Source organism: Benincasa hispida, chromosome 9 (assembly GCF_027475165.1).
Source record: "Benincasa hispida cultivar pf3 chromosome 9, pf3_genome.v1.1, whole genome shotgun sequence".
Classification (NCBI taxonomy): Eukaryota; Viridiplantae; Streptophyta; class Magnoliopsida; order Cucurbitales; family Cucurbitaceae; genus Benincasa; species Benincasa hispida.
In genome coordinates, this window is record NC_143486.1 from 16,817,346 (window position 1) to 16,842,801 (window position 25,456).

Here is a 25,456-nt window from a genome sequence, read left to right on the forward strand (position 1 = left end):
TTGATAGAATGGGATTTAATCTCAAAACTAATTGGTAATGGAAGAAATAATCCATCTATTTTATAAAGAGCGTGAACTCACTTGATTTTTCCAATGTGGAATACTCAATAATGATTAAAAGTTACTTATTCCAAAACATCCAAAAATATAAAAGCAGAATAATCGTATTAATAATTAGGGGAAAGTGAATGATTATAGATCTATATGTAGAATAATTTCTTTGGATAATTAAATTTGACTCCTTTTAGTAATACCTAAATTATCTTTATCTCTACTATATTAAAGGGAAGATAATAGAGAATTTTTACATTCCCATATTACCCATCAATTTTAAAAATATGTCTACTATACTTTATATCTCACGGTTAATTACCACTTAACCTTATTCTATTTACTCTTACCCTTTCATTGCTACGATTGTGTTTTATTAACCCTCTCACCCTTTAATTTCATGTGATTATTATAATTGTGTTCTATTAACTCTCTCACCCTTTCATTTGATGGTTATGATTTTTTTTACCGTACATTTTTTTAGAGTTTGATTAATATTGATAACCATCAACGTATGTATAGTGAAACATCAAATCATAAAAATGGTAAATAGTAAAACATCAAATTTGTGACATTGGCCTTGCTTTTATCTTCAATCGATCATGTACTTACTTCCGGATAGTCTGTTTTTTGTGATTTGAAATTGAATCATTTGTGATTTTTATTTATTTGTTTTTATGTACATACCAATTTTTCAAATTTATTTCGCTATTATTATTATGATATAATATTTTTAATGAACATTACACCATATATTATTCGCATTCTCAATTTCAAATCCATCCTTATAGATACTTTAGTTCAATAGATTTACTTTATTATTTCTTATAGATATTTTAGTTCAACAGAATTACTTTGTCATTTTTTATAAGTTCAATTTTTTTAATTTTATTTAATTGATTTGTTTGATTTAGTTGCTCGAACTTGGATTGTTCATTTTCATTAACGTACATAAAATTATTTTTTCAAAAAATATCCAACTTAAAAAATATTTCTGTATTCACTTGTTAAAAATCTCTTGAAGATTTATGTCTTAAGAATAAATAAATTAAGATATGAAACTAGTTTTTGAAAAAAAGAAAAAAAAATAACGTTTTCCTCTTGGTTTTAGATTTATTTTCAAATATTATTCATATCTTAATGGTACACTAAAAACGATTCTTCAAAAATAATGTATCAACAAATTAAAAAAAAATAATACTACCATTAGTAAATCTACAATAGTTCTAAACAAAATATTAAAAACATTATTTTACTAAGAGAAGATTTAATGTAATTTAAAAATAAAAACTGATTTGAGTGTTGGATCATAATAATAAATAAAACAACATCAATTTTACTAACTTTACAAAAACAAAAAATGCCATATTATCGAAAAAGATTCTAATATGAAGATCAGGTATGTTGTTTACAAAGAGTTTTTCTTTTATTTAATGTCTAATTTATTAAATTTATTTGATTTAAAAAATAGAGATATATAATTTTGTATTTACATGTTAAAAAGCTCTATAAGATTTATGTTTTATGAAGAAATAAATTAAAATATGAAAGTACATTTTTCTAGGAAAAACAAAAACAATTTTTTCTTAGTTTTAGATTTATTTTCAAATATTCATATCTCAGTGTCATATTAAAAAGCTATTCATAAAATCTTGTATCGACAAATTAATATATATATATATATATATATGATAGTAACTCTAAATAAAATCTTAAAAACACTATTTTCCTAGGAGAAGATTTATTGTAGTTTTTTTAAATGATTTGAGATATTAGATCCTAATAATAAGATAACGACGTCAATTTTACTAAATTTACAGAAAAAAAAATCATACAACCCAAAAAGTTTCAAATACGAAGATCCATAAATATGTTTCTTACAAAGAGATTTTCCTTTATTTAATGTCTAATTTATAAAATTTATTTTGTTTGAAAGAATCAAAGTATATAATTCTGCATTTACATGTAAAAAACTTTATAAGATATAAGTTTTAAGAATAAATAAATTAAAATATGAATGTAATTTTTTCTTGGGAAAAAAAAATCAATTTCCTATTGGTTTTAGACTTTTTTTAATATATTTATATCTTAGTGGCATACTAAAAAACAATTCATCAAAATCATGTATCAACAAGTTAAAAAAAATTATAATACCAATAGTAAATCCGTAGTAGCTCTAAACAAAATCTTAAAAACACTATTTTGCTAGGAGACGATTGATTGTAATTTTATTTTTAAAAAATTATTTGGAATATTGGATACTAATAAGAAGAAAACAACATCAATTTTACTAAATTTACAAAAAATTCATATTATTGAAAAAGATTCTAATATGAAAATCCATACATATGTTGTTTACAAAGATATTTTCCTTTATTTAATGTCTAATTTATTAAATTTATTTTCTTTAAAAAATCGAGGTATATAATCCTTATGAAATATATTATTTTCTTCATTTTTTTCATTAAAAAAAATCAACCACCAAAGAATTACCCTATAATTTGTTTTCCTTAAAAATTTGAGTAACATAATTCTTAGGAAATATATTATTTTCTTCTTCTTTTTTTTATTCCAAAAATCAGACACTAAATAATTATCCCATAATTAAAGTAATAATTTATGTTATTATGTCATTTTTGTATCAATTTTATTTCACAAATTTCATTCTAATCACATCATTATGTATTTTAATTTGATTCTTCTACCTATTTTTATATATTTATTTATTGTAAATTAACTCGAAATAAGAATATATAGTTATGGATGTTTTTTTTTTAAAAAAAAAAAAATTACTTCGGAATATTTACCAATTCAATTTTAATGAATATTCAATCAAAATTTAAATTATATCTTCAAACTTTATGTCATAGAAATTTATAGTTACCTGTATTGCACGTATCTTTAACTAGTTTAATTTAAAATTAAGTTAAATTAATGTCATGAAATGATGTCTTTCATGGAAAATTTCACAAAATGACCCAAAACCCAAAAACTTTTCTACCACTGATCTCTTTCAAAAAACTTTTCTACCACAGACCTTTTCTCTATGCAAAATATCAGAATTATCCTTAATTTTTAAAAAGCCTTCAGACCACCACATTTTCGTTCTTCCTTCTACGATTTCCTCATCCCTTCATTCAATGTGCATTCAATACACCACCAACATTCCACCGAAACATTTATTCCCAACTAATATTTTGAAGAGAATGGAACATCTCTCTCATTATTCACTCTCTGTCGTCGAACGTCTTTCTCATCTCGTAACTTTCTCTCAGATTTCCTCAGCCCTTCAGTTTCTCTAGTAGCTTTCTCTCGTTGCTTTCATCGTCGGATTTTATCTACATTTCTTCTTCCTTCAACGGTTTCTTCCGCCCTTCATTCAATGTACGATTTCTTCTCTCAGATCGGTTTCATAATAAGTGTCATTTAATAAATTATAAACGATCGTATAGTAATTTATACCTGATCGTTTAGTAAATTATAAACGATCCTTTAGTAATATATGCAATGAGTAGTAATTATACACCATCGTTTAGTAAATTAGAACGATCGTTTAGTAAAATATAGACGGTCGTTTAGTAATTACTATGTGATCGTTTAGTAATTTACTACACGATCGTTTAGTAATTTACTATGTCATTGTTTAGTAAATTACTATGCGATCATTGAGTAAATTACTATGCGATCGTTTAGTAAATTACTATACGATTGCTTAGTAAATTATAAACGATCATGTAGTAATTTATACACGATCACTTAGTAATTTATACATGATCGCTTAGTAATTTATATATGATCGCTTAGTAATTTATACACTATCACTTAGTAATTTATACACAATCGCTTACTTATCAATGATTTTTTTATCCAATTATAGATCAATGACACTACTTCACATCTTTGTACGATTTGATGGGGATTAGGATGAGTCGGAAGAAATTATGTTGGTGGTTATATGAAAGGTCTGAAAGTCAGAAATGATATAACAGTCCGTGAATTAGTGAGTATGATGCACCAACGACTGAATATCGATTTGGATATGTTTCATATACACATCAAATATTGCTACAATCTGTTGGTCCCGGCTCCCCCAATTGACATAGTCGACGATTAAGATCTAAGCTTTTTTTTAGAAGGCAGTGAGGCATCCCAGATGCCATTATTTGTATCAGTTACACCTGCTAACAGTCATGGAGTACAGCAACATTGCAATCCAACCGATCAACTCAATCCAATTCATACCATGTCTTCAATTGATGATCATATTGAGCCACGTAACTTAGGGGATGACCGAAGTGAAGCTTGGTTTAGTCGGAACAGTGAACCTAAATGTACTTCACAATTCAATACTGAACATGGATATGGACAAACTTCTTCAACACCTAACATCCATGTTCCAATGCCACCTACTCCCGTTCCACCAGTTATGATGTCTTCAGTTCTTATGCATTCCACCATTCCAACTGAACCATTTGTTGATATACCCGGAACATCAGAGGGCCTATCATATGACAACCTCGTCACAATACCTCATGATTGTCTGAATGACGAGGATATAAAGGTCGGTCAAATTTTCTTTTCGAAATATGAATTGTTAGTTAAAATATCGATGCTTGCAATAAGAAAGAACTTTGACTACCGCATAAAAAAGTCAACGAAGAGCTTGTTAACTTTCCGGTGTTCGGTGGAGGAATGCAAGTGGAGGGTCCATGCAAAACACATGAAAGAAAGTGATTCCTTCAAAGTGACTAAATATCCCAGCGAACATACATGTTCTCTTGTAATGAGAACTGGTAATCATCGACAAGCAAAAAGTTGTGTTATTGGACACTTAATAAAGTTCAAATACGAACAAGTTGGCTGAACCTACCGCCCAAAATATATAATTGAGGACGTCCGACAAGAATATGGAGTGAACATTACCTACGGATGAGCTTATCATGCTAAAGAATACAGTTTGGTGTATGCACGAGGGTCGCCAGAAGAATCATATGTTATTATTAGGGCATACGGCGAGGCACTTAAGCTTGCAAATCTAGGTACCATATTTGAGATTGAAGTAGAAGATGGACAATACTTTAAGTATGTCTTCATGGCACTTTGTCCGTATATCAGGGGTTTTCTAAAATGCATCTGCCCAGTAATCGTTGTTGATGGTATCCATTTGCATGAGAAATACAAAGGTACGTTGTTAATAGCAGCGTGTATTGATGGAAATAACAACATATATCCTATAGCCTTCAGTATTGGAGATGGTGAGAACGATGCATCATGGACTTAGTTCATGACTCATTTGAAGGCTTAAATAAGAGACGTTCCCAATCTAGTTATTGCATACTCATTTGAAGGCTTCAGATCTTCACATCTTAATTACATAGGCGATTGCAAGGATATTCCCTGATGCATTTCATGCCCTGTGTACATACCATATTCGGAATAATTTGGTGGACAAATTCAAGAATAAGGACATAATCCCACATTTCTACCTAGTGGCGAAAGCATATAGAATGTCTGAATTTCAGATATATTGAGCTATGCTCCATCAATATCCTGGTGTGATGGCCTATTTTGAGGAGGTTGGATTGCAATGGTGAGCAAGGGTTTATCAAGTCCATTTTAGGTATGACAAGATGACGACAAATATAGTAGAATGCCTTAATGGAGTGTTGAAAGATGCCCGAGAACTAACAATAACAAAGCTATTAGAGCATATTCGTAAGTGGCTACAAGATTGGTTCTATATTCGACGTACACTGCAATGGCATGCACAAACATTGTAACTGATTACAGAATGAGTATTCTTAAGGAATCAGAATGGATGTCTAGAACATATCGTGTTTCTCCGGTGGATATGCATATGATTAATGTGGATGATGGATATTTGGGTGGGTGGGTTGATCTTCGTTACGGACATGTACGTGTATGGAATTTAATTTCCTTGAGGTCCATGCTCCCATGCAATATTTGCAGCGATCCTGAGAAACATTAATGTTCAAACATTATGTGCAAAGTGGTTTACAGTTGAGTGTGTGCTTACTGCTTACGCCGAACCAATCTTCCCAGTCGGACGTAGTCAAGAATGGGTTGGAGATTTTGAACCAATTCTACCAATACAAAAGATAGTGAGTGTAGGTCGACGTCAAACCGTCAGGATACCTTCAATTGGAGAGGAACCACGATAATACACAGGTGTACACGATGTGGTCAGAAAGAACATAACAAGAAAACATGCAGACAAACATTGATAACACTTGGCATTGGCCCATCTAGACTAAACAATATGCAATTTTCGCTTTCGCTTCGATTTTCTATACAACACCAATTATATTTTGTACAACACCAATTATTCTGTACAAATTTACACTATACAATATGTAATTTTAGCACCAATTATATTCTGTACAACACCAATTGTACTGTACAATATGTAATTTTAGCACAGATTTATCTAAACAATCGCTTAGTTATTTATTTGTTTAGCTAAATGTACGACACCAATTGTATTCTATAAATTTAGCACAAATTTATCTAAATGAAAACTAAATGATCGCGTAACAGTAGCTAAAAAACCGCTTAGTATTATCTAAACGATCGCCTAAGAAAACCTAAACGACCGCTTAGTATTATGTAAACGATCGTATAACAAAACCTAAGTGATCGCTTAGTATTAGCCAAACGATCATTTTATACATTAGTACACGATCGTGTAATTGATATCTAAATGATCGCGTAACAGTTAGCTAAACGATCACTTAGTATTAGCTAAACGATCGCTTAGTATTATCTACATGATTGCTTAACAAAACCTAAACGTTCACTTAGTATTATCTAAACGATTGCTTAAAAAAACCTAAACAATCGCTTAGTATTATCTAAACGATCGCATAACAAAACCTAAGCGATTGCTTAGTATTAGCCAAACGACCGCTTTATACATTAGTACATGATCGCGTAATGGATATCTAAACGATCGCGTAACAATTAGCTAAATGATCAGTTAGTATTAGCTAAACAATCGCTTAACAAAATATAAACAATCGCTTAGCATTATCTAAACAATCGCTTAATAAAACCTAAACGATCGTTTAATATTATTTAAACGATCGCATAACAAAACCTTACAGATCGCTTAGTATTAGTCAAACGATCGCTTTATAATTTAGTACACAATCACGTAATGGATATCTAAACGATTGCGTAACAGTTAGCTAAACGATCGCTTAGTATTAGCTAAACAATCGTTTAGTATTAGCTAAATGATCGCGTAGTATTAGCTAAACGATCACTTAGTATTATCTAAACAATAGCTTAGTATTAGCCAAACAATAACATAATGGATATCTAAATGATCGCAGAACAGTTAGCTAAACGATCGCTTAGTATTCTCTAAACGATCATTTAATAAAAACTATAGTGGATAGCTAGACGATCGCTTAGTATTCTCTATACGATCGCTTAATAAAAACTATAGTGGATAGTAAACGATGACTTAGTAATATCTATCCAATCGCTTAGCAATATCTAAATACTCGCTTAAAGTATTCGTAGAGACGCGTTCACCGTGCGGTCTGAAGGCTTTTTAAAAACTGGGGGTAATTTTAAAATTTCGCATGGAGAAAAGGTCAGCGGTAGAAAAGTTTTTAGAAAGAGGTCACTGGAAGAAAATTTTTTGGGTTTCGGGACATTTCGTGAAATTTTCCGTCTCTCACCATATACCCCTCACACACGGTAAAAAGTTGAACTGGATAAATAATGATGAAAATGTAAGTGACATAAAAACGTAGAGTATTAATAATCATGGCTCCATTAAATTTTAAAATATATCATAAAATTTAAGATGGACTTCTTGCAAATTTGATAAAATAAATTTAAAAAATTAGGCCCATAGCCCATGGCCCCATACATATTATTAATAATCATGGCTCAATCCACGTGATACACTTGATATACCTGATACAGTTGATACCTTAGATACAATTTATACACTATTGATATATACTTATACACGTAATACTCTTGATACACTTGATCCACTCCATACACTACTAGTACTAATATAGGCTTGATACACTTATACACTGTTGGTACAGACTTGATGCACTATTATTAGACACTTGATATACTATTAATACATGGTTGAAAATGACTAGTTATTTAGGTGTTTAAAAAAAATCATAAAAAAGGATTTTTTTAAAAAAAATATTTTTCATCTAGTTATTCCCAACACGCCTAAATTGCCAAAATGAGTATACTATACTAAGTGTTAGTGAGTTTTAGGTTGAATATCTCGGGCCTATTGTACATTTGTACTTAAAAATGAAAGAAACAACATCATTTAAGAAGGAAAAAAAATAAAAAATAGATTAAAAAATGTAGCAAATATAAAAATTAAAGTGTGTAATAACTCATATTGCTGCAAACAAAAATTAGAAAAAGTATACAAATCAATGGAAAAATAAATATACAATTGATATACTTTAAATGTGGTATATTATTTGATTAATATACCAAAAAAAAAAAAACTTGGGTTTGTTAAAAGGACAAAATTAGAATATGGAACAAATCAAAATTTAGATTTGAGAATTTTGTCATATCTACAATTTTTCATATGTTAAAGACATGTCCCTAATTGTACATTTTAGATTTACCACCCATTGCAAATCACCATTTAAGAATGAATTAGAATATCAAATGTTTTGTAATACCTTTTCATACACTTAAAAATTTAACGGATAACTTCTTTAGTTCTCTTAATGATAATTTTTGTTGCACGTCATCAATTCCAGATCTCAATCATTGTTGTGTTGTAGAAGATTCACTATCTTAACAGTAAAATCGACGCAACCTCGGTGCTCAATTGTCAGAAGTCGGTTGCTCACCAAGGTCAACACAACACTCTTGTCAAACGTGCACTAGTTGAAGAAGGATTAGAATCGAGTGAAAATTTTGCTCAGAATTAAATCATTTAAATAGAAAAAAATATCATGTCAAACTCAAATTTCACTCCCGAAGACTAAGACAACCATTTTTCCTTTCTATAAGAATCCAATAAAAACGTCTTTCTAAATTAAATGTAGAAAATGTTTTAGATCAGAATTAAATACAAAAGCGTTTCAAATCTGAATTAAATACAAAAACGTTTCATATCTACATTAAATAGAAAAACATTCCATAACTTAATTAAGATAAATTTATATTAAATATGAAAATACATTTAGAAATCTTTATTTATTTTGTTACAAATCATTACATGAAATGATTAATTGACTAGTCATTTCTAACATTTTTTTCGTCAAGAGGAGATGGTACTTTTTTTCAATGAGTTATCCGAAAGTCTTTGACAGAAACTGATTTTCTTATAATGGTCATTCATTTGACATTGTTGGAGGAGTTATAGAGGGTCCAACCTCAACTAATCTTATGGTAGTTGTAGTATGAATTGAAAAAATAACGATTCACCTATTGTAGGTCCTAAACATTATATGGATTAACATGATCAAGGACAACATAGTTGTTATTATATATCTTTTTCATGAAAAATATGTTCTTGAATCATACACGTACAAGCACATGAATTGTTATAAAAAGACATATATACATTTCAACGTACAATGCAACATGGAACACATACATTGATTCAATAATTTATAATAGTTCGCATTCATTGTTCGGAGGGACATTCCAACAAAACTAATTATACTAGTAGTAAATCAAAGAGTTAGAGAATAGCTCCTAAAGCCTAAACCCTAAATCTTAGATATTTTTTCTATTTATAATAGTTTTTGTCGGATTTAGATATGATGAGGATACTAAAGATGTATCAAACTAGTTGAGATATCTTGGTGCACTTACTAATCTTACTAAAAATATCTCTGGAATGTTGTGAGGAAAAGAGCATAAATGAAAAAAAGAACTCTATTTCCAACTTCTAAAAGAGCATAAAGGAACCCTCTCTTTTTCCTTTTTTCTTTTTTTTTTTTTCCTAATCGAAAATAAGATGATTTTGCATAGGTCTATTCCAAAGGTGGAACTAATTGCAATATCCAATTAACTCTATTTTCAACTTCTAAAAGGAATATTTGTTTAACCCTTTTTTTTTAATATAAACTTTCAATTAAGGATTTATTTAATAGATAATGTATCATTTTCTAAAACAAAAAAAAAAATCTTAAAGTAATTATATGTAATTTTAACTAGTATTAATAATAAACTTTCAATTAAGTTTTTTTTTTCTTTTTAAATATTCTTATTATGATCAATAAAAGACACATTCACAACCTATTTAATGATCATTATGGAACCAAAATCTATCTTCATAATGATCATGGTTGATATTGAAATTTGATATTAAGTGTTCAATTTATAACTACATATGACAAGAATTGAATAATGACTCAAAAATCCCACATCTGTATGGTGTTTGGCCTCTAACACTCCGATAATCAAGTAAATAATCGTCAAGAGATTAGAGATAGAGAATGGAGATTTTGGAATGTTTTTCAACATACCTCAAATGTCTTGAGTCTTTTTTATTATATAGAAAAATTGTTTATTAATGAGCATTTGGCTAATTAATTAACTTAATTGTTACTAACTTAATCTAACCGTTTGAATGGATCCAAGCATGTTTAGTTTGTTTAATAGACGAACACTTGATTATAATTTGTCTAATCATGGCTAACCATATGCGTCAACCTCTATACTTTAGCATTATTTTTCCTTTATGATTGACCTTAAGAAAGTTTACAAAATTGGCCTCTATGACATTCTTAACTTTCATGGTCGACCTTAAAAGTTGGACTTCACGATTTTTGTTGATTTTATGACGGGAATTGATCTCTTTACTTTAATGGTTGAGCATATGAATCATTCACCATAATTAGTCAAAGAAGGCCTTTCTCTTGGATTAATGATTTATTAAGTCATCCTCTTATAGTTAAATACTTAGGGTGCATTTGGAATGCATTATCAAGTGTTTAATTTAAAAAATAAGTAATTTTATAAAAGAATAATGTTTGACAACCATTCAAAATAGCTTTTGAAGTGTATTTTCAACAATTTTTATCAAAAGAGTTTAAATAAAAATGAACTTTTTTAAGAAAATAATTTCTCAAGTCAATCCAAACGAGTTTTTAGTCACTTTTTATGTCCACAACAATCATTATGAAACAATTAAGTTTTAATTAATTTCAATTTAAACATGCTAATCTTAAAGTTATTCCAAACTTTGAAATGTTTTCAAAATACATTATCAATTCAAATCATACAATAAAAGAGAGACATCATCACATTAATGGTTTGAATAAAAGAGAGACATCATCACATTAATGGTTTGACCGCCGTGAAGCCTCCATCAACGACCAAGTTTTGTCCACTTATATAAACTGATTCATCAGATGCAAGAAACAAAACAGCCTCAGCTATATGGTTAGTCTTCAATACCACGCCCTTCAAACTTACCGACGAAGAAAAAATCTCTTCAGCCTCACTTCCTTCCAAATTCAAACTTACAGCCGCGTCGCCACCCCCATGTGGGGACACGCAGTTTACCCTAATCCCATACTTCACAAGCTTCCACAGCTCGACCTCACAACCCCCAACACCGCATGTTTTGAGGTTACGTATGGCATTAATGATATATCCAAGGAAATTAATGCTGCCGTGTTCGCCATGCAAATGATCGACCCTCGTATATTTTGCTTAACCATTGCTTGTCCAGCATACTTGATTGTCGTAACCACCTTTAATTTTTGACAGTTATCTGGAAGTGATCCCACCGTACTTTTTCTCGTAAAGTCAATTAGAACCTTCCAAGACTTTACGAGAAAATAGACAGAGAGTCACAATTTTCAGTTATTTTTTACAATTACTAGGAAGTGATTTTCTGTCCTTTTCTCGTAAATTTTCTGTCCTTTTGCTCGTTAGTTCTTAAAATAGGAATCTATTAATATTGGATCAAGTTTGTATTGTGGTATGTATAGGTATTTATTATGGAGATGAGGATCACATCTGAAGAATACTTGAAGGTACAATTAACTTCTTGTAATCATCTAGCTAATACCGTGCTGTCATCCTTAGAAAGCTAACTAGGGTTCAGTTAGTCATGTTTAGGCAACTATATTTGGATCCAATCTAGATAGCAAACTCTCCCTTAATGAACAGTTGATACATCACTTACTTCTCAGGGAAGTTGTGGACGATATATTGAACATCATTTCGTTTAATATTTGGGGAAATTAGTGTCGTTTGGGAAGGAGAAGTTTGACCTCATCACTGGGTTTCGAGTATGGACTAAGATTGTTTAGACTCGTACTAACCCTACTAGGCTTAGAAATCTATACTTCAACAATAGTCCTAGATTAAAGCAGACTCAAGCTAAGGACCAATTTATGTCATTAGACTATTGAGAGGTTTTTTGTAACTATGACTAGAGCACTTTCATTTTCAAGAAGACAATTAGTAGTCTTAAGAGGGCTCTTTTAGGTGCTATCGGTTAAGGAGAGCTTGAGGTGACAGCCTAGATACAACCTATATGGGTTCTCATTTGCGTTACAAGTTAGTTGAACCTATCTTTTTCTTCTTCTGTATTCTTCTCGATTATCTTTAATATGTATGAATGATTTTTGTCTTTCTTAATGTTTGTAGCCCATCGTTTAAAGCCAACTTGGTATATTGATGGGCAAAATGGTATATTCACATTGTGGGGCCCTTCACTTAAAATCTGAAAAAAAAAATGAAAGAAAATTAAAGAAAAAACAGTGGATTTAAAAAACGAGTTTAGTTTTGAAAGGGAAATTTTAGGTAAAAAATAGCAATTTCCAAGGAGATGTTGGTTAAATATTTTTTAAATTTCTTCTTTTTTTCCTTTTTCTCTTATTTTTCCCTTTCTAAGCTAAAGTATTTCATATTTTCCTCTTCCTCCTTATTAATAAGCAAAAGAAAATTACTAAATTAGTAAGAAAACGAAACACATTTTTTAAAAAAAAAATAATCGAAGCCAGATCAAATATGGTGTCTACAATCATCTACCACTAATAGATACTCATAGTTATTGATAGTTGTCTATCAATATTTATTGTTGTCTATCTGTAAAATCTTGCTATATCTGTAAATATTTTCAGTAATTTTTCTATTTAAAATAATTACTCTATAAATAATTATATATCTTTTATTAGATAAACTCTTATTAATTTATTATAATAAAATTTTTAAAACAACACATATTAAAATATGTTAAACCTTGATTGAATAAAGATTATATGCGCATCTTTTTAGATCAATCCTTAATAAATAAATTAAAAAAAGAAGTTTTAGTGTAGACATTTACACTTGTTAATTTATTATTGTCAGTTAATTTTAATTCTTTTAACTGATGAAAAATTAATAATTAAAAGTTAATTCATATGTAGATATAGGATATAATATAGTAATAAAAATATCGGGATTTAAAAAGAAAGAATGAAAAGTAGTCAAGATTGTTTTTAAAATTGATATTATTTCTAATTAAATAAAGAGTTGCTAAGAGAATTAGGGGCATGAAACAATTTTACAGTCTTAAAACCATGTGTTTGATAATCATTTACATAGAAAAATTAATGATACGGTAAAAATTTGTTTAATGAACCTTCTTTAGATCATGAGGAATTGGTTGATGTTATTATAGACGACCTGAAACAAAATTAAAAGAATAAAATTGGATAAAACATATTTAAAAAAATAAAAATTGGGTAAAACACCATTGCCATTCGATAAAATAAAGTTTACAAAATAAAGATCCGGGAAGACAAATTTAGTGGAGATTATGTAATCTATTAAATTCAATAAATTTTATTGAAATGAGTTTTTGAACCTAAATACATTACAACTAAAATAAGGCATTATATTATGGTGATGATGTATCTTCTCTTGTAGGAAAAGAAAGAAAGAGAATATATTGACTTCTACTCAACATTCTCCTTAAAATGGTCTCTTTTGAGTTCACTATTCTTGATCGGATCATAATTTCTTTTCATTGAACCGAAAACCCATTTGATACCATATTTGATAGTATGGGATACAATCTCAAAACTAATTGGTAATGAGAGAAGTAATCCATCTATCTCATAAAGAGCATGAACTCACTTGATTTTTCCAATATGGAATACTTAATAATGGTTAAAAGTTACTTATTCCAAAACATCCAAAAATATAAAAGTAGAATAATTGTATTAATAATTAGGAGAGAGTGAATGATTATAGATCTATAAGTAGAATAATTTCTTTGGATAATTAAATTTGCCTCCTTTTAGTAATACCTAAATTATATTTATCTCTACTATATTAAAAGGGAGGATAATGGAAAATTTTTACATTCTCATATTAGCCTTCAATTTTAAAGAAATGTTTACTATACCTTGTATCTCACGGTTAGTTACACTTATCCTTATTCTATTTACTCTTACGCTTTCATTGTAACGATTGTGTTTTATCAACCCTCTCACCATTTAATTTCATGTAATTGTTATAATTGTGTTCTATTAACTCTCTCACCCTTTTATTTGATGATTATGATTTTTTTTACCGTACATTTTTTGAGAGTTTGATTAATATTGGTAACCATCAATATATGTATGGTGAAACATCAAATCGTAAAAATGGTAAATTGTAAAGCATCAAATTTGTGACATTGACTTTGCTTTTGTCTTCAATCGACCATGTATGCACTTCCAAGTAGTCTATTTTTTGTGATTTGAAATTGAATCATTTGTATTTTTTATTTATTTGTTTTTGTGTACATACCAATTTTTCAAATTTTTTTCGCTATTATTATTATGATATAATATTTCCAATGATCATTACACCATATATCCTTTGCATCCTCAATTCCACATCCATCCTTTTAGATACTTTAGTCAATAGATTTACTTTATTACTTATAAATCATTTTTTATAATTTTTATAATTTTATTTAATTGATTTGTTTGATTTAGTTGCTCGAACTTGGGTTGTTCATTTTCATTAACGTACATAAAATTATTTTTTCAAGAAATATTGAACATAAAAAATATTTTTGTATTCACTTGTAAAAGTCTCTAGAAGATTTATGTCTTAAGAATAAATAAATTAAAATATGAAATTATTTTTTCTAAAAAAAAAAAAAAGTTCTCCTCGTTGTTTTAGATTTATTTTCAAATATTATTCATATCTTAGTGGTACACTAAAAATGATTCATAAAAAATCATGTATCAACAAATTTTAAAAAAAATCATAATACAATTAGTAAATCCACAATAGCTCTAAACAAAATATTAAAAACATTATTTTGCTAGGAGAAAATTTATTGTACTTTTTTTTAAAAAAAATGATTTCAGTGTTGGATCATAATAATAATAAAAAAAAACATCAATTTTACTAACTTTACAAAAAAAAAAATCCATATTATCAAAAAAGATTCTAATATGAAGATCATGTATGTTGTTTACAAAGAGATTTTCTTTTATTGAATGTCTAATTTATTAAATTTATTTAATTTAAAAAAAAAAGAGGTATATAATTTTATATTTACATGTTAAAAAGCTCTATAAGATTTAAGTTTTGAGAATAAATAAATTAAAATATGAAAGTAGTTTTTTCTAGAAAAAATAAAAACAATTTCCTCTTAATTTTAGATTTATTTTCAAATATTCATATCTCAGTGTCATATCAAAAAGTTATTCATAAAATCTTATATCAACAAATTAATATATATATAATACCAATAGTAAATCGATAGTAGCTCTAAACAAAATCTTAAGAACATTATTTTTCTAGGAGAAGATTTATTGTAGTTTTTTTTTAATGAATTGGGATATTGGATCCTAATAATAAGAAAACAACATCAATTTTAATAAATTTACAAAAAAAAATTCATACTATTGAAAAAGTTTCTAATGCGAAGATTCATAAATATGTTGCTTACAAAGTGATTTTCCTTTGTTTAATATCTAATTTATAAAATTTAATTTTTTTTTTGAAAAAATAAAGGTATATAATTCTACAATTACATGTTAAAAAACTTTACACTACAAGAAATCAAACTTCACCCGATGTCACAATTCAAAGGGTGGAAAATGCGTCGGGAGAGCCTCTCCCGATGAATAATCGATCGTCGAGAGTTTGGTCGGGAGAGGAACTCCCAACGTCCTATACATGTGTCGGGAGTTTCTCGACTAACTCCTGACGCCTAGTTCTATGCGTCGAAAATTCTTGAACTCCCGACAATTTGTTTTATTTGTCGGGAGTTACAGGAACTCCTGACACAGTAAATATGCGTGGGGAATTCCTTCATTAGTTGAAAATTGTCTTTAAATATTTTTAATTTTTAATTTGTAATTTTTTAAAATTTGATCTGAATAACCTGTAACACATAATTAACCAACTTAAACAAATTCACATAATAAATAAAACAAAGAAAACGAAGTCCATACTATAACAAATAAATAAAAAATTACAATATGCTACAATAAAACAAAGTCGATACTAAATTAAAGAAATTTGTTTTCACAAATACATAGAAGAAATAAAATGAAAACAACATCTGGAACATGTCTGGAACACAGTATCTTGAACAATCGTCCAACCTCATCTCCGAACAGCATCCTACAATAAAACAAAAACATTCAAATTTCATCGTCTTTAAACATCCACAACACATTCAATCTTCATAAAAAAAACACCCACAAATGTCATAATCGTCCAACCAAACTTTATAAATAAACAAGAACACATTAGAACTTCATAATCATCCAACCAAACTTCATAAATTTCATAAACAAGAAAAAAACACATATAAAACTCAAGTTTTCTCCCCCAAAACAATCTAAACCAATCTCAACCCACCCCACAACACATTAGAACTTCATAAACATTCATAAACACACAAAAACTCCAAGTTCAACGATAAAACAAGTATAATCAAACTCTACCCATTCCCCACGACAAACATGAAACCTCCTGAACATTAACAAAAACATACAAATTCAACTCCAAAACGATTACAATCGATTTCTACGCACCCCCACAACATATTCAAACTTCATAAACAAGAACGAATACACATAAAACTCAAACTTTTTCCTCAAAACAATCTAAACCAATCTCAACCCACCTCCCACAACATATTAGAACTTCATAAGCATTCATAAACACATATAAACTCCAAGTTCAACGACAAAACGAGAATAATCAAACTTTACCCACCCCTCACGAAAAACATGAAACCTCCCGAACATCAAAAAACACACAAAAACACACAAATTCAACTCCAAAACGACTACAATCAATTTCTACGCACCCCCACGACATATTCAAACTTCATAAACAAGAACGAACACACATAAAACTCAAACTTTCTCCCCAAAACAATCTAAACCAATCTCAACCCACCCCCACAACACATTAGAATTTCATAAACATTCATAAATATACAAAAACTCCAAGTTCAACGACAAAACAAGTATAATCAAACTCTACCCATCCCCCATGACAAATATGAAACCTCCCGAACATCAACAAAAACATACAAATTCAACTCCAAAACGATTACAATCGATTTCTACGCACCCCCACAACATATTAAAACTTCATAAACAAGAACGAATATACATAAAACTAAAACTTTTTCCTCAAAACAATCTAAACCAATCTCAACCCACCTCCCATAATACATTAGAACTTCATAAGCATTCGTAAACACACATAAACTTCAAGTTCAACGATAAAACGAATATAATCAAACTCTACCCACCCCCACGACAAACATGAAACCTCCCGAACATCAAAAAACATACAAAAACACACAAATTCAACTCCAAAATGACTACAACCGATTTCTACGCATCCCCACGACATATTCAAAGTTCATAAACAAGAACGAACACATATAAAACTCAAACTTTCTCCCCAAAACAATCTAAACCAATCTCAACCCACCCCCACAATACATTAGAACTTCATAAATATTCATAAACACACAAGAACACCAAGTTCAATAACAAAACGAGTATAATCAAACTCTACCCATCCCCACGACAAACATAAAACCTCCCAAACATCAAAAAACACAAAAAAATACACACAAATTCAACTCCAAAACGATTACAACCGAACTCTACGCACCCCCACAACATATTCAAACTTCATAAACAAGAACGAACACACATAAAACTCAAAACTTTCTCCACAAAACAATCTAAACTAATCTCAACCCACCCCCCACAACACATTAATACTTCATAAACATTCATAAACACACAAGAACTCTAAGTTCAACGACAAACATGAAACCTCTCAAACTTAAAAAAACACACAAAAATGACAAAATGACAAAAAGCACATCAAAATCCATTTCAACTCACTTATCTTTATGTCATCTCATGTCAGAAGCGCCTTATTTTGATGCAAACAATCCTTTTAATCTCGGTATCAATGGAAAATGAGGCAATACCTTATGTGGTATTTTTTTACCCTTGCCATCATTAACTTTGTACTGAGACTTACCACAAATAGGGCATTATTGAAAATCTGCAAACTCTTTTCAATACAATACACAATCATATTTGCATGCATAAATAGACTCATAACCTAGACCTAAATCACGCAATTTTCGTTTGGCTTCATAAAAGGAAGTAGGTATAACGATGCCAGTTGGAAACACTGCATTTAACAATTCGAGCAACATGTCAAACGGTTTGTTACTCCAGCTGTTGAGAACTTTGATATCCATCAACTTTACTAAAAAGTTCCAAGACAAAAATTGCTAACAACCAGGGTATAATTCATTACGTGCTTTGGTCATTAAATCCTCAAATAAGTTCGTGGTATCTCTTTCTTGACCATCAAAGGACATTTCATTCTCAATCATTTCTTCATTTGCATCTTCGTTTTCAATTGGAACTTGTAAATCGTTTATAAGATTCAACATCTCATTTTCTTCGACAACATTACCCTCTATACTATCTACTTCAACATTCTGTATTGAATGAGTTGTATGACTTTCAAAACCTCTAGATAAGTTTATTGCCTCTCCATGATATACCCATTCACAGTATGAGGGAGATATTCCATATGTTAATAGATGTCGTTCCACTATATCTATTTTTCCCAATTTGAATTCATACAATTCTTGCATGGACATCTTATTCGTCCAGAATCATTAACATGAAACTTCGGCATATCTACAAACTGGAATACTCCTTCTCTATACTGCACTGATAACTTATTCCTTAGTTTAATCCATTCTTTATTCATCCTTAAAAATAAATCATTTCTGACCAACTTGTAATCCAAAACAATAACCTGGATTAGAGGACAAAGTACAAAGTCTTTATTAAGCATGAATTTTGATTAATTTAATAAACAATACCAAGTTTGTTCGGAGAATTTATAATTTAAATTATTTATAATAGGTGATTTGACTTTTTTTGCTCCTAATGTCAATGATTTTTTTGTCCCTAAACTAAGTCCAAAATTAAGTGAAGTGTAACATCCATAATCCACCAAATTGCATAAATTGTAACATCCATAATTCATAATTCACAATAATCTACCAAATTACGGAAATTATCACATCTATTAATGTAAATTAAGTAATCCATAAACTTAAGAATTAAAAAAAAAAAAAAAAAAACTCAATCCATAGTAACATCCACAATCCATAATTCATAATTCATATTAGATTACCAACATGCGAAAAATTAAATTAGCAACATTACCAACATGCTAGAAATTAAACATTACCAACATTAATTACCAACATTACCAACATGCTAGAAATTAAACATTACCAACATTACCAACATGCTAGAAATTAAAAACAATGGCGTAAATTAATATACAAAATAAGAGAAAATAAATGAAATGGATGTGCACGAACCTTGTTGAAAGCTTGAAAATAAAGAACAAAATTGTAAGCAATGAAAGGGGAAGGTGGCGGCGGACAGTGGCATGAAGAGGAAGGGGAAACCGGCAGGCAGCGCGAAGGGGGAAGATTACTGGTGGTGCGTCTGTGAAGGGTGGCGGGCGGCGGGCTGAAGAGGAGGCGGGAAAGAGGGAAAAAATGGGGGGGGGGGGGGGGGGTGGGGGTGGTGTTTAGGGTTTTAATTTAGAGAAGAAGGGGAAAAATGAAGAAGAAGTGATCTGGTTTTTTACTAGATCCCATCTCCCGACGCAAGGAACTCCCGACAATCTTTTACGGCATCGGGAGATACCCTGTCTCTCGACGACCGATTTAGGCGTCGTGGGAGCTCATTTTTCTTGTAGTGTTATAAGATTTAAGTTTTAAAAATAAATAAATTAAAATATGAAAGTATTTTTTTCTTGGAAAAACAAAATCATTTTCCTATTGGTTTTAGATTTATTTTCAAATATTTATATCTTAGTGGCATATTAAAAAACGATTGATCAAAATCATGTATCAATAAATTAAAAAAAATTATAATACCAATAGTAAATCCGTAGTAGCTCTAAACAAAATCTTAAAAACATTATTTTGCTAGGAGAAGATTGATTGTAATTTTATTTTTAAAAAATTATTTGGAATATTGGACCCTAATAATAAGAAAACAACATCAATTTTACTAAATTTAAAAAAAAAATCATATTATTGAAAAAATATTCTAATATGAAGATCCATACGTATGTTGTTTACAAAGAGATTTTCCTTTATTTAATATCTAATTTATTAAATTTATTTTCTTTAAAAAATCGAGGTATATAATCCTTATGAAATATATTATTTTCTTTTTTTTTTTAATTAAAAAAATCAACCACTAAAGAATTACCCTATAATTTATTTTCTTTAAAAATTTGAGGAACTTAATTCTTAGGATATTTTTTTTTCTTCTTCTTCTTTTTTTATTTTATTCCAAAAATCAGCCACTAAAGAATTATCCCATAATTAAAGTAATAATTTATGTTATTATGTCATTTTTGTATCAATTTTATTTCACAAATTTCATTCTAATTACATTATGTATTTTAATTTGATTCTTCTACCTATTTTTATATATTTATTTATTGTAAATTAACTCGAAATAAGTATATATAGTTATGGACGCCTTTTTTTAAAGAAAAATTTACTTCGGAATATTTACCAATTCAACGATGAAACTGGTAGGAAAAATTTTAATGAATATTCAATCAAAATTTAAATTACATCTTCTTGAAATGATGTCTTTCACCATATGCCCCCTCACACACGCTAAAAAGTTGAACTGGATAAATAATGATGAAAATGTAAGTGACATAAAAACGTAGAGTATTAATAACCATGGCTCCATTAAATTTAAAAATATATCATAAAATTTAAGAAGAGCTTTTTGCAAATTTGATAAAATAAATTTAAAAAATTAGGCACATAGCCCAAACATATTATTTTTGTAAAAATAGCAAAAAAACTATACTCAAACCATATGCTACACTTGATATACCTAATATAGTTGATACCTTAGAGACACTTGATACACTATTAATATATACTTATACACTTGATACCCTTGATATACTTGATCCACTCCATACACTACTAGTACAAATATAGGCTTGATACACTTGATACATTGTTGGTAGACTTGATGCACTATTATTAGACACTTGACACACTTGATATACTATTAATACATGGTTAATAATGACTAGTTATTTAAGTGTTTAAAAAAAAATCATAAAAATGATTTTTTTTAAAAAAAATTTCCTCTAGTTATTCTAAACACACCTAAATTTTCAAAATGAGTATACTAAACTGAGTGTTAGTGAGTTTTATGTTGAATATCCTGGGCCTGTTGTACATTTGTACTTAAAAATGAAAGAAACAACATCATTTAAAAAGGAATAAAAATAAAAATGGATAAAAAACATGTAGTGAATATAAAAATTATAGTGTGTAATAACTCATATTATTGTAAACAAAAATTAGAAAAAGTATATAAATCAATAGAAAAATAAATACACAAATGATATACATTAAAGGTGGTATATTATTTGATTAATATACCAAAAAACGTGGGTTTATTAAAAGAACATAATTAGAATATGGAATAAATCAAAATTTAAATTTGAGAATTTTGTCACATCTACAATTTTTTCATATATTAAAGACATGCCCCTAATTATACATTTAGGATTTGCCACCCATTGCAAATTCCCATTTAAAAATGAATTAGAATATCAAATGTTTTGTAATACCTTTTCATACACTTATAAATTTAACGGATAACTTCTTTAGTTCTCTTAACGATAATTTTTTGTTAGATGTCGTCAATTCTAGATCTCAATCATTGTTGTATCGTGGAAGATCTATTGTCTTAAAAGTAAAATCAACACAACCTCGGTGCTAAAATGCCAGAAGTCGGTTGCTCCCAAGGTCAGCACGACACCCTTGTCAGATGTGCACTAGTTGAAAAAGAATTAAAATCAAGTGAAGATTTTTCTTAGAATTAAATCATTTAAATAGAAAGAAATATCATGTCAAATTCAAAGTTCACTCTCACATCTGTACGGTGCTCGGTCCACAACACTCCGATAATCAAATTAATAATCGTTAAAGAGAAAGAGAATAGAGGATTTGGAATGTTTTCTAGCATATCTCAATTATCTTGAGTCATTTTATTATATAGAAAAATTATTTATTAATGAGTACTTGGCTAATTAATTAACTTAACTGTTACTAACTTAATCTAGCCGTTTGAAAAGATCTAAGCATATTTAGTTAGCTTAATAGACAAATACTTGATTATAATTTGTCCAATCATGGCTAACCATATGGGTCAACTTCCATACTTTAGCATTATTTTTCTTTGTTGATTGACATTAAAAATCGACCTTTAGAAAGTTTATAAAGTTGGTCTCTATGACATTCTTAACTTTTATGGCCGACCTTAAGAGTTGGTCTTCACGATTTTGTTGATCTTGTGACAGGAATTGATCTATTTACTTTAATGGTTGAGCATATGGATCAGTCACCATAATTAGCCAAATAAGGCCTTTCTCTTGGATTAATGATTATTATTAGGTCATTCTCTTCTAGTAAATACTTAAGGTACGTTTGGAATGCATTCTCAAGTGTTTAATTTAAAAAATAAGTAATTTTGGAGAAGAATAGAGTGTTTGGTAACCACACAAAATAGCTTTTGAAGTATATTTTGAACAATTTTTGTCAAAAAATTTTAAATAAAAATAAATTTTTTAGATAAATAATTTCTCAAGTCAATCTAAACGTACCTTTAGTCACTTTTTACACCCACGAGGAACAATTAAGTTTTAATTATTTTCAATTTAAGCATGCTAATCTTAGAGTTATTCCAAACTTTGAAATGTTTTCAAAATACATTAGCAATTCAAATTATACAATAAAAGAGAGACATCATCACATTAATGGTTTGACCGCCGTGAAACCTCCATCAACGACCAAGTTTTGTCCACTTATATAAACTGATTCATCAGATGCAAGAAACAAAACAGCCTCAGCTATATGTTTAGTCTTCAATACCACACCCTTCAAGCTTACCGATGAAGAAGAAATCTCTTCAACCTCACTCTCTTCCAAATTCAAACCCTGACAAGCCAGCCGCGTCGCCACCCCATGTGGCGACACGCAGTTCACCCTAATCCCATACTCCCCAAGCTCCCCACAGCTCGACCTCACAACCCCCAACACCGCATGCTTTGAGCTTATGTATGGCAATAATGATGTATTCACGGAAATTAATGCTCCCGTGCTCGCCATGCAAATGATCGATCCTCGTATCTTTTGCTTAACCATGACTTGTCCAGCATGTTTGATGGTCGCAACCACCTTTAATTTTAAGAATATAAGAAAATTTTAAATCATATCATAACTTTTCAACATATAAGACCCATATGATTAGCTTTTGTTTCTATTTGTTTATTTGTTTTTTTTTTCAGTTTTTCAAAATTAAGTTGATAAGTACTAATTCTACCTATACTTTTTTTTTTTCTTTCTTATTCTCCACTTTCTTACCATGTTTTCAAAAATCAACATTTAATTCTCTTTTTAGAAGTTGATTATTAATTCAAATCTTTTTTTTAAGAAACGTTAAATTAATCCGTAGAAAAAAAAATTAAAAAGAACAAACATAAATTTCATAAACATAAAACTTTAAATAAAATCGTTTTCAAAATGAGAGCTTAAGCTTTTGAATTAAGTGTTCTAGTATAACTTACTCCCCGAACATTAGTCGAAATTACGTTGTCGAAGTTGGACATGTTGAGCTCTAGAATTGAAGAAGGAGTGCCCACAATGCCAGCATTGCTGACAAGAATGTCGAGGCGGCCGTATTTTCCAACGGTATAGCTCACCGTTTCTTCAACTTGCTTCTCGTCTCTCACATCACAATGATGAAAGCTGGCCTGTTCAGCACCGATGGACGCAACCACTTTCTGCCCTAGTTCGTCGTCGATGTCGGCTACAACAACAAAAGCACCATTGGCAGCAAATAGCCTCGCCGTCTCCTCACCGATGCCTCTGGCAGCTCCGGTTATGAGACTCACCTTCCCATGCAGCCTCCTATGTGAGAAATTTTGTAAAAGAGACGAGAGCTTGTGAAGATATTGTGCGCAAAAATCCAGATGTTTCTAATGGACATTAAGAGAGAACATAAAGATATTGTTACCTTGTTGGGTTAGACATTGTTGACATCTTCTTCAAGGTTCAGGCTATAAGCTTTTGGCTATATGTTCAAATTTGCACACAACCTATATAAGCTGTTTATAGAAAAATATCTCAATTGATTTTTATGTATATAAGATATTTTAAAACCATTAAAAACGTCAAGAATCAAGTTGTCAATAAAGTTATTGTTTAAAGGAAAAATGCACTAAATTGACGATAAATTTGTTGTAGACCCATGAAATATATATTATTTCTTGTCGTGGACTTAAAGATATGAGAGGTACACAAAACAGGCAAATGATATTTTATAGGCTAGTTTAGAGTAATTTTTGGATGCACATGATAATGTCACTATTATAAAATTGGCCTTTTTTGATACATGAAATTTTTGTTTTCTTGATAATCATGGAAAAAAATTGTCATAAAAATACATTTCTGGACACAATTAATGTTTATATTTAACTTGGCGTGCATGTACAACAATAAAAACATCTTTCTTGACACAAAAATACGTAAGTTCCATCAAAATGGTGAATTCTCGATTTTTGGGTTCGTTCATGGTAAAAAACCGTCAAGAAAACATTTTTCTTGAGAGATAATAGCTGTTGAGAAAGAAGCAGTACTTGATGGACAAGACCATGAACGAATCTACTCGCAAAAATAAATATTTAATTCACATGCAATTTGTATTTTTGGCATGCGGAAGTGGGCTTGCCCGTCAAGAAAGAGACTTTCATTGACTGACGTTGACCATGAAGA

The 25,456-nt window shown here is 29.5% G+C and overlaps 1 protein-coding gene across 1 annotated transcript; it reads right to left on the reverse strand.

Moving 5' to 3' along the window:
- Nucleotides 1-23,361: 23,361 nt before the first annotated feature.
- LOC120086534 (short-chain dehydrogenase reductase 3b-like) lies at nt 23,362-24,975 on the reverse strand. Its single transcript, XM_039043232.2, has 3 exons — nt 24,699-24,975; nt 24,250-24,592; nt 23,362-23,860 (listed from the first exon to the last, which is right to left on the reverse strand). The coding sequence occupies exons 1-3, from the start codon at nt 24,722-24,724 to the stop codon at nt 23,432-23,434; spliced, it is 798 nt and encodes a 265-aa protein (XP_038899160.1). The 5' UTR covers nt 24,725-24,975; the 3' UTR covers nt 23,362-23,431.
- Between the last annotated feature and the right edge of the window lie 481 nt (nt 24,976-25,456).

What these genes read in the sequence shown, in the direction of transcription:
- LOC120086534 (XM_039043232.2), bottom strand. Translation starts at nt 24,724, where the DNA reads ATGTCAACAATGTCTAACCCAACAAG. An exon ending in ACAATGTCTAACCCAACAAG is followed by an intron (nt 24,593 to 24,698) that starts GTAACAATATCT and finishes TTTCTCACATAG; the next exon opens with GAGGCTGCATGGGAAGGTGA. An exon ending in TTTCGACTAATGTTCGGGGA is followed by an intron (nt 23,861 to 24,249) that starts GTAAGTTATACT and finishes TTAAAATTAAAG; the next exon opens with GTGGTTGCGACCATCAAACA.